The sequence below is a fragment of the Thalia democratica genome, chromosome 1, assembly GCF_965202585.1.
Source record: "Thalia democratica chromosome 1, ktThaDemo2.hap1.1, whole genome shotgun sequence".
NCBI classification, from domain to species: Eukaryota; Metazoa; Chordata; class Thaliacea; order Salpida; family Salpidae; genus Thalia; species Thalia democratica.
The window spans coordinates 44,745,814-44,757,360 of record NC_139165.1 but is presented as its reverse complement, the minus strand read 5'-3'; the positions used below and the strand labels follow the sequence as shown (position 1 = coordinate 44,757,360).

At 28.4% G+C, this 11,547-nt stretch overlaps 1 protein-coding gene across 1 annotated transcript; it reads right to left on the bottom strand.

Moving 5' to 3' along the window:
- Positions 1-173: 173 nt before the first annotated feature.
- Positions 174-4,100, bottom strand: LOC145848543 (DNA-directed RNA polymerase II subunit RPB2-like). The gene has a single exon (XM_082953944.1). It carries the CDS (start codon positions 4,055-4,057, stop codon positions 512-514), a length of 3,546 nt encoding a protein of 1,181 aa, XP_082810070.1. The 5' UTR covers positions 4,058-4,100; the 3' UTR covers positions 174-511.
- Positions 4,101-11,547: the final 7,447 nt, after the last annotated feature.

Sequence of the window (11,547 nt, the reverse complement as noted above, 5' to 3'; positions counted from 1 at the left end):
CAGACTTAGAAAGGTACTTTGATTTTTTTTTTAATTTAAGAGGTTTTCAGAGAAATTTTGAAACTTATTGTAAAAAAAAAACTTTTCAGTTAGTTACCTTCATCTGGTATTTTATCTACCATATAAAATATTTTAAAAAATAAAAAATTAAAACAAGGTAAAATTTTACACGTTATACACAAATTAAAACATTTTTCAACTCAGTAAAATTACAAATATATATTATTTTTTGCTTTAATACTACATTATTAAAAAATATGAAAACGATATTATTTTCTAGAAATACTATGAAACATTAGTAATTTATATTTTCTAAATGTAAACCAATACTTTTAATTTTCTAAAATTGAATTGTAGTAAATACAAACAAAAACGCTTTATGAATTCGTTTAAAAAAGTAACTCTAATAAAGTTGAAAGCAAAATTAAAGTTATACATTCTTATATTACACTTGGTAAATTATGTTCACATTCAAAAACTTTGTCGTTTACAATCAACGTAATGTTTCTACTCAGTTGACCACCATACGAGGAGCAATACACATGGACATTAACTCTTGGAACAGCAGTTTGCAGGCGTAGGGCATCTTGACTTGTGATATGCGAGTTTTGTTGTTGCAACCTCTGCACTCAAACGTGTTAGAGCGCTCGTTTGCAATTGCAATCAGACCACACATATTGCAAACGTGCACAGCATAAGGATCTGAAGCTTCAAACAAACGTTCTTTCAAGAACTGGGCTGCTCCATGAGCAATTTGACAATCACGTTCCATCTCTCCAAAACGCAAACCTCCATCACGAGACCTACCTTCCATAGGCTGTCTATTGAGAATTTGGACGGGGCCGCGAGCACGAGAATGTATTTTGTCTTCTACCATATGCTTCAAACGTTGGTAGTAAGTAGGTCCAAAGAAAATCTGGGTGTTCATCTTTTGCCCTGTATGACCATTGTAAAGCACCTCATTACCTCTTTGCTGGTACCCATACTCTCGCAACAAGTTAGATATCTTTTGCACATTAACAGCATCATTAAAAGGTGTGGCATCACCAATTTCACCTTTGTTAGCGGAAACTTTACCTTGAAGACACTCAATCAAGTGACCAATGGTCATTCTGGATGGGATAGCGTGAGGGTTGACAATCAAATCAGGTTGAACTCCTTCACATGTAAAAGGCATATCTTGTGCAGAATATGTAATTCCACAAGTACCTTTCTGACCGTGGCGACTAGCAAATTTATCTCCAATTTGAGGCACACGAACAGAGCGCACTCTTACTTTTGTGAATCTGTAACCATCAGAGTTAATACTGACCATAACCTGGTCAACAATACCAGTTTCACTAGACCTTAAAAATGTGGACCCATCTTTTTTCTTGAACCTTGATGAAACATTGCTAACATCATCATCTTTCTCTTCAAGTTTGACAGTCTTACCAATAACAACATCATCTCCAGACACACGAGTACCAGGAGCAATGAGACCATCATCATCAAGTTTGTCGTACAAAGCATGCCTCATGCCAACACAGCTGTCTCTGGAAGGCCTTTCAAAAGTCTCTTCCATTTCATAAGAACCTTTGTTTTCAGCATCTTTGTATGAGCGATAAAAGACTGACCTAAAGAGCCCACGATCAATTGAACTTTTGTTTATAATAATAGAATCTTCTTGGTTGTAACCAGTGTATGAAGCAATTGCTACAATAACATTGATACCTGCTGGCAACTCTCTGAATCGTAAGTATTCCATAGATCTAGTAGTGACCAGAGGCTTCTGTGGATAGTATAAAACATGAGCCAAAGTATCCATTCGAACATGGAAATTTGTGATGTACACACCCATAGCCTGCTTACCCATAGCACTTTGATATGTGTTACGTGGTGATTGGTTATGATCAGGAAATGGAATAATAGAAGCACACACACCAAGAATCATAGCAGGATGAATTTCACAATGAGTGTATGTACTACAATATTGTTCACCTTTCTGTTGCAAATCTTCAGGGAACATAGCAAGCATAATTGTTTCTTCTTCAAGTGGGTCAATATACTCAACCACACCCATTTGAACAAGGTCCTGCCACCTGATAGGATTATATTCTTCTTTTAGTTGATCAATGTGGTTTTTCTTTAGTAGAAGCTTTTGATTTTCTACAATTAGCAGTGGTCTACAAATTCTTCCAGCATCAGTGTATATACGTATTTCACGTTCTCTAATATCCCTGACCATAGAAACTTCAGACACAATAACATCCATATCACGTCTGAGTTTTCTTAAAGTTGTCATTAGTTGCTCAGGATCCTGATGAATACCTACCCAACATCCATTCACAAATATTTTAGTTGCATTAGCAATAGTGGAAGGTGAAATTTCTTCCAAATTTTCCATAGACCATTCTTCAAGAAACTCTAAAATAGGACTTGGCTGAGAACCAACAGATATGTATGCCATCAATGCTAAGTTTTTCACAAGGCCTACAGCATGACCCTCAGGAGTTTCTGCAGGACAAATCATACCCCATAGTGAATTATGCAATTGACGTGGCTTAGCAAGCTTACCATCTCTTCCAATAGGAGAGTTTAACCTTCTCAAGTGAGACAGTGTTGATGCATAGGTTAGTCTGTTTAAAACTTGAGAGACCCCAGCACGAGCCTGGTGAGCTTTCTTTTGGTCTCCCCAATTTCCAGTAGCAAGTGAATATTTTAAGCCATCAGTTATAATCCTTGTTTTAATTGCTAGTTCAACATTAAAGTCTCTGTTTTTGTCTATAAACTTTTGGGCATACAACCTAACTTCTCCCATTAGTTTTTTAAACAGACCTCTAAATAAAAATGCCAAAAGTGGTCCAGCAAGATCTAAACGCTTGTTACCATAGTGATCACGATCATCAACTTCTCTGCGACCAAGTGCAGCTAACATAAGTCTATTGACCATATAACCCAAAAAGTAAGCTTTTTTGGTTTCACAAAAGTCACTTATTCCAACATGAGGTAACATCTCTTTTTGAAGAAGATCTTTAGCATATTTAATACGCTTGTCTTTAGTAACGCCAGCTCTTGAACCTCTTGTACCAATAAAGTTCAAGGCGATATTTTGTTCTTGGATAACAAAAGCTTCATCAAGAGAAGGTTTGACCATTTCCATAAACTCAGGATCATCAAAATCATATATAATATGTTCCAATATGTCTCTGTCTGCAACAAAACCCAATGCTCTGAACACAATCATTATTGGAATCTCTTGGCGAATGTATGGAATAATTGCAGTGATTCTTTGACCAACTGCACTTTTTTTGGCACCTTGACCTCCACCTTTTGCATGCAAATTTACCCACATAGAACTTGTTGGCCTAGAACTGTTCTCTAAAGAGCTTCGGATTTCACTTGTGTATGTGTATTTGTGATCTTTTTTCTTAAAAACGTAGACAGTATTAGTTGCCATCTTTTCCTGGGCAATAAGTACTTTTTCTGATCCATTAATAATAAAGTAACCACCAGGATCTAATGGGCACTCATTTAATTCTGTAAGATCACGATCTGTAATGTTACTCAATAAACAATACGTTGATCTTAACATAATAGGTATTTTACCAATAAACATTTTTAAGTTTTGGCTAGTTCTTGGAGCTTCATCAGGTTTAATAACAGTCTTAGTGATATCAACATAGAGAGGAGCTGAGTAAGTCAAATTTCTCAATCTTGCTTCATTTGGCATCATTGGGCTTGGGGCACCATCTTTTTCCCAATGCGTAGGCTTGGACAGATAAATTTGTTCAAATTTCAAGAGGTATCTAGTTGGCTCTTGTATGTCCATTGTAGTATGCTGAGCTTCAGCCTGAAGTTCAATTGTTGGAGAGTCTTCCACAATTCTTTGGACTTTCATTTGAATAAACTCATCAAAAGAGTCCAGCTGCTGCCTTACAAGCCCCTTTTCATCAAAGTAAGAACTGATGACAATCCAGCAAGACTCTTGCCACATGTCTACAGAAATTTCATTGCCATTGTCATTGTATTCCTCTGCAGGATCAATATCCTGATCATGAATATCATACATACTCATAGTAGGTTATTGTTTGTTCTTTATCTTTAGAGCTTAAAGATTTATTATCTGTAAAAAAGGTATTAAACTATAAACACTAAGTTGAAAAATACATATATTTTTTATGTTTTTTTTTCTCTATCTTGATAATTTTTTTAATTACTACTAATTTAAATTATATCATAAAACTATAACAGATTAAAGTTGTATAAACACACAGAAATTATCTTCAATAGAATATAAAAATTTAACATTTACAAAGTTGCAACTGTTTAAAGAAAATGAAAAAAGCCTTGATTTTATTCAACTACAGTTCATTAAGAAACAATAAGAACTATTTCACCACTGGCTGAATTTATATATGAAAGAAGAAAACTGAAGACAATATTATCATAACTAAGTAATGATCCAACAGTTATACAAGTTAAAAATTTTACAAACAACTATATTTTTGGAGAGTCTTAAAATTAGTAAATTAGGTTTTAACATATGTAACAACAAAACACTTTTAGGTAACCATCTATTTTTAATATGTACATTAAGATGAGAAATGATTAAATTGGGATGAACTTGTATTTTAGTTAATAAAATTCAAATCAATTGAATGGGAAATCTACAAATAATAAATGATTGGGGAGTAAAAATTTTGATATAAATTGATTATGTATCATTATAAAAGAGTTGCATTTTGAAGCAAAAAAGAGCTTGAGTAACATTAAACTAATTTAAGTTAGCCTAAAACCTAGACAACTTTTAAGTCATTCAAGCCTAAATACATACGAAAATATATATGATAACAAAAGAGCTTTAATATTTAAAATACATTAAGAAAAAAGTGATTATTAAGTTGTAAAAGAAATTTAAATTCGCCTACTCAAACAACCTGAAATTTTTCAAACTAGTTTGAGTTGGCCTGAGTTTTGTAACATATCAAACTAGTAGTCTGAGTGGCTTAAATGCGTTGTAGCCATGTTATAAGCATAGTTTTATGTTTAAGGGCATAGGGAGGTTGATGGAAGTTGTTTTATAAAATTTAACATTAGTTTAGAATAAAAACTTAAAGTGTAACTACAGGGAAGTTTTTATAGACAGGAATATAAAAATTTTATTAACTTTTGAGACAAAGTAATTTTTGTAAAAATTTAATGATTCAAATGTATAGATAAAAAACTTATTTTTTCATTTCTATTTAAAATTGGATTAATAACTGAACATCTACATTTTCCATCTATCTATGAGTTAAAGACTTTCAAAAACCATTTGTTGTATAGTTTAAAGGCATAGGGGGTAAACACTATTTTTTGAAATTTTAAATTAAAAAAAAAAAAAAAACTAAAAAAATCCTACATTGAAATGATTTAAATATAAGTAGTAGATTTAAGATAACAATTAGAACATTTATTTTTCATTGTTAAGCAATCTTCTTAAAACTTGCTTAGCAAGTCTATTACTGTATTTAAATAATTATATAATAAAAATAAAAAATAGTTATAGGAAAATACTTAATTTATTTTTTATTATTTTTAATTACATATTTTTTTTGTTTCAATTTTTTATTTAAATTTTTTACTCTTTAATATTTTTTAAATTAAATAATCAATTGAACAAATTCAACTTGTTTAACAAACTTTTTCTAAAAATGTTATGTCTCTAGCTCAAAAAGTATATAGGATTTTTTGAATTTTTTAAAAGATATGGTCCCTAAGTTTGTATTAGAAATGTTTTACAAAAATTACTATACCTCAAAAATTAATTGACTTTTATAATTTCTATAAAAATTGACATCAAGTTCATGCTTTCAAATATGTTTGCCAAACTTTTAGTCAAAAAACTGTCCTAAGTCATCCAGAGTTTTTTAAATCCTTAAAAACTTTTTTTTTTAATTTTCAAAATTAATAAAATCAAGTTATTTAACAAAATTGGTTATAAACGAACACTTGTTTGAAATTAAGGCCATAGGGGGGAGGAGGTCCAACAATTTTTTTTACAAAAAATAATTTTGCTATTTATATGAAAGATTTAAGTACTAACTACAAGCCAGTTTTATATAGAATTCAAAATTATCATTCGACTTTTGAGATATTTTTATTATTGTAATAAGTTTCCAATACAAACGTATGGGCCGCAAATGTTTTGAAGTCAATTTTCTCGGAAAATTAAAAATCACTAAAAATCTATCTCCTACTTCCTTTCTCAAGAAATCTTCTTCAAATTTTCAGGAAATTTTTCTTACATTATAAGAAAAAAAGTTTACTTATAGATTTTAATAATTAAATTTTTTTTTTCTAATAATTTTACTTAAAATTTTTCAAGTATAAAATAATGTTTTTTTGTTATTGTGTAAAGATTAGACTGTGAAAATTTGAAGAAGATTGCTTGAAAAATTTAGGAGATAGATTTTAAATAAAATAGTCCTTTTTTGCTTTTTTAGTTTTCCCTTCCTATAGGGAACCTATTATGTTGCCCAACTTTGATCGGTCATATATCAGAAACTAATTTTAGTATTTTAAAACAGTAAAAAGCAACTTGAAGGTTAGCCAACTTAGTTTTTTAAAAATCAAAACATCCAGAGTTGACTTGAGATTTTCTAAAATTTCAAAACATCTTGAGTGTGTGGCAACTATGTTTAAAGCTAATGTATAAAAGCTGAATTTTTTTTTCAAGCCTGCAGATATGTAGTATCTAAAAATATAAAAAACATCACTTCCATTTATTGCTAAGTGTGCTAAGTTTATAATTCAACACACATTACATAATATTCAAAAAAATAAGTTATGTATGTATTCTAGAGTTGGAACTATGTTTATGCCAATCTTGTACCAAACGTTTATTTAAATACTTATGCAGGCCATTTTTAGATAAATTTTTGAACACAAGACAGTAGAACAAAATTAAAGCACAATGAACAATGTTGTAAAGAAAAATTTATGTCTCACTTAGTATGAAATTACATGTTGGTAAAAATAATTTTTACTTGGTACAGGGTTGCCAAAAGTTTTCTTTCAATTTATTTTAGGTATATAAAACAATAGTTTTTGGTAAATTTTTAGTATCATTTTAAACTTTAGGTAAAAACTGTCTTAAAAAAAACGTTGAAATAATACTGTAAAGCTACTTTAAATTTTTTTATTGAAAATTTTTTTAAATGATACAAATTTTTTATATGTTTATGATAGATTTTTGTATCTAATTGAAATTTAGCAACTTTACATGTAACAATAGTTTATAACTCCCGGTTTTTTAGAGATTTTTGATCAAAATTCCAGGTTTTTTTTAATTGTCAAATTCCAGGTTTTTTCAGGATTCCAGAATTTTTGGAAACCATGTTGATATTAATTTTTTTTTTTCTGGTTCATCATCTTGTATAGTCTGTTAAGGACAAAACGTTAAACTGTATCTATCTGAGTAATGTACAACTCGATAACCAAAAGGTTTTTTTGTACACCAGATCCGAGGACCAAATACTTTGAATTTTTTTTTGTTTTTTTGTTATATGCAAGTTGTAGAAAGCAATTTTGTTTAAAAATTTGAATTGTTAATTTGTCCCAAAAACAACAAATGTGAGAGAATTTTTATATATTATAATCTTTTTACTTGAAAAATAATTCATTTCCTATATACAGCTAAGTATAAATTCAACGTTATAGTGTTGAAGTATATTTTAAACTTTTTATATACAATGAAATTAGAACTCATCAGGCAGGCAAGAAACCGCTGTTGAGATATTACAAAGTGGGCTTAAGTACTGAAGCAAACGTTTGTGGGTTAAGTTGAAAAAATCATATATTTATAAATAATAGTTAAAAACTAAATTACTTTTTGGTTTTTGAGCAAGAGAGTTCAAACTTAAAAAAGGTAACCTTTTAACAATAATTTGTTTTTCCAATACATACCCTCTAGTGAATGATTTAAGTTTTAGCAATAGACTCACTGTAAATTTTGAAACTAAGCTAGTTTAACGTTTAGTATATTACTAAATATATTTTTTTTTCTTTTTAGATAATACCTTTTGTGTTAGCAACCTAATAAACACACCAACTTTAATCCCTTATATCTCAAAAATGAATTAAAACTTGATAACTGGTAAAAAGTATGTGATAACTAACATAAAAAACTCCATTAAACAAGATCGACTTTTAAAAAACAATAAAGACTTCCCTTAAAGCCTTAACTAAAACTTTTAATTAAAATGCATAAATTTCAATAGTTATTATTTGAGCATCTAAACAATGATTAATATATACACATATAACTGTTCAAACTATAGATTTAATCGTTTGCTAACAAAAGATTCTAGCAAAACAAGTTCACTGGAATATAAATAAATATTTGTATACACATATATAATTTTTTAAGTAAAGTATTACAAGTATTAAAAAACAATTCACTTATCAACATTAAAAAATTTCAGTTAAAACTATTAAAAACATTACTAAAGGTAAAAATAGTAATATTAAATAGAATAAAGAAGGTCTAAGTAATAATATTTCTATTAAAATTTAAAGACCCAGTTTATGTTTGTTCTAACGTATGATTAAAATTTAGGTGTATTATACAAACTAAAAAATTGCTTAAAGAAGTAGAGTACTTAAGAAAAGGTTTATTTTTATCTAAAAGGTATATAAAACCATTTCATTTAACTGCTTATTTCTATTTCGGTAGTTAATTGCAATTTAATTGGAATAATAATTTCATTATTGTTCTTATAACAGAGCAAGCAATATTGTCCCCATTTGAGAAAAAATTACGAATATGTATAACTATTTCATTTTTCTAATTGGTGGTTACCAGTGTTTTGAGCTTTAGATAAAATTCATAACCTCCAAATAAATAAATTTTTAAATGTCAGTTGACACCATCTAGTTATCTAAATTAAATTAACAATAAGAGACTTTTTTTTAATATTAAAATCAGCTCTAATTTGGATGCTTATTCTATAACTATAAGATAATTTTTTTGAACAAAAAAAAAACAAATTTCATCAAGTTATATTTAGCTTAGTAAAACATTTCTGATATAAATTGTGCATATTTTAAAAATTGAACAAATACAGGATTGCCAAATGTTTTTTGTAAATTTCTTCCAGGCTTACTGAATTTCTTACAGATTTTTTAAATACTAGTTTTTGATTTAATCTTTGGTATAAAGTTAAGCTAAAGGTAGAAAAACTGTCTTAAATAGTATAACAACACTGATAAAATATCGAAAGCTACTTTGAATTTCTTTAAAAAAAAATATTGTGATACAAAAACTTTTATCTATATGTTAGATTTTTTGTGTATAATCCAAATTCTATCTTTTTATATGTAAAAACAGTTTAAAATTTAAGGTTTTTCTCAGTTATTTTTTCAGAATATCTTAAACTCCAGGTTTTTTTGCCTAAATTGTCAAAACCCAGGTTTTTATAAGTTTTTTGGCAACCCTGTAAATAGAACAATTTACTTCAAATTTTTACATATCAATTTTAAAAATTTAACAATAAAATAGTTTTTGAAAGGATTTCTAGACACTAAAAAAAGCTTTATTTCATTCTTTTTTTTTCTGAGAAATTATTAATTATGTTTGTAAGATTAGACTTAAAATGTTTAGAAACAGTTAACCAAAAACTCTTAAAAGATAGATTTGTAATGAAATAGTCTTTTTTGTCTTTTTAACTTGAGCCCTCTATAAAGTATAAGAAAACCTTTTGAATTCTTGAACATTAATCAACCAACTTTTGTTATATATAGGGTAAAAGCAACCATTAGCTTAGTTAATAAGGGCATAGAGGGAAAACTGTAAAATTAATAAAAACTATATGAACAAAAATATAAAATAAAAAGGGCTGTTATGCTTATTATAAAAAAAATATTTTGACAATAGTTAACATTTTGAATGGAAATTTTTCAAGCTTGAGCTTATTGATGTTTAAGACATAAAATCAAGATGAAAAACTTTTTTTAACTAAGTCCACTAGAGAGTCTCCAACTGAAAAAAGTTTTATAGATGTTAAGTGCTTGAAAACCACTTATATCAAATTTCAGCTTCATTTCAAGATTACCTTTGTATTTGTCCCTTGGTTTAAGAGATACTGATGTACAGTTTTGTTGAACATTAGGGTGCATCTATTGCCCCTCAAAAATTGAAAATTTTGTTATTTTGCTTTGTAAAATTTTTGATGTTTGGAAATTAATTAAACAGACAGCACAAAAAAAACTAGCTTCCTAGCTTTAAGCCTGCTGGAGCAAATTACTTTTGAAAATATTGCTTTATATCTGTATAGTTAAAAAGGGGAATAAAGACTATTTCTCTAAAAATTTATTTTCTACTACGTTTTTTGAGATAATTACCTGAAACAGTTAGGAAATGTTCCTTGACATATTTAGAAAATTCTGTAGAAACAAAGTTTAACAAAAATAAAATTTTATTCAAAAATTAAGAGAAAAAATTAGTTTTACTTTTAATTTTTTTGATATTTTTTTTTAATTCAGAATTTTCTAAATAAGGAAAGGAACATTTCCTAATTGTTTCATATAATTATCTCAAAAAACGTAGTAGAAATTATTTTTTTAGTAAAATAGTTTTTTTTTCCCTTTTTAAATAAACCGATATAAAGCAGAATTTTCAAAGGTTATTTGCTCCTGCAGGCTTAAGGCTAGGAAGGTGATTTATTTTTACACTATCTATTTATGTGATTTCCAAATGTCAAAATATTTTACTAAACAAAATTCTAAGGTCGGGCAACAGATGGACATTATTGTACATCTACTTAAGACTTTATTATTGCATTTTTTGAGTATTAAGGGCATAGGGGGGTAAACACCCTTTTTTGGTTTTTGTTCTTATTTTATATAGTTTTTACTAAGCTACAAGATGCTTTTTACAGATTTAAAATATTCAAAAGAATTTTTGAGATATAGCCGGTCAAAGTCTGAGGCAACAATAGGATCCTTATGGGAGGCACAAACTAAAACGGCAAATAACTAGAAATCATTAAAAATCTATCTCCTCCTACGTTTTTTGAGATAACTACCTCAAATTTTTAGGAAATGTTCCTTGCAGTATTTAGAAAATTCTGTCGGAACATAATTTTTAAAAATCAAAAAATAAAAATTTTATAACAAAAAAACAAAAAAAAAAACTGTTTTTTTGTTTATTTTTTATATAAAATTTTTATTTATTATTTTTTTCAAAATTCCTTCTGACAGAATTTTCTAAATATATCAAGGAACATTTCCTGAAAGTTTGAGGTAGTTATCTCAAAAAATGTAGGAGAAGATAGATTTTTAGTAAAATAGTCTATTTTTGCCGTTTTAGTTTGCGCCTCCCATAAGGAACCTATTGTTGGCTCTGACTTTGACCGGCTATATCTCAAAAATTATTTTGAATTTTTAAAATCTGTAAAAAGCATCTTGTAGCCTAGTAAAAACTATATTAAATAAGATCAAAAACCAAAAAAGGGTGTTTACCCCCCCCCCCCCCTATGCCCTTAATTAATCATAGTTTTGATAATTATTGTAGCTGATCCATAC

Bases quoted from the DNA above. Each gene is read 5' to 3' on its own strand.
- LOC145848543 (XM_082953944.1), bottom strand. From the start codon at position 4,057: ATGAGTATGTATGATATTCATGATCAGGATATTGATCCTGCAGAGGAA.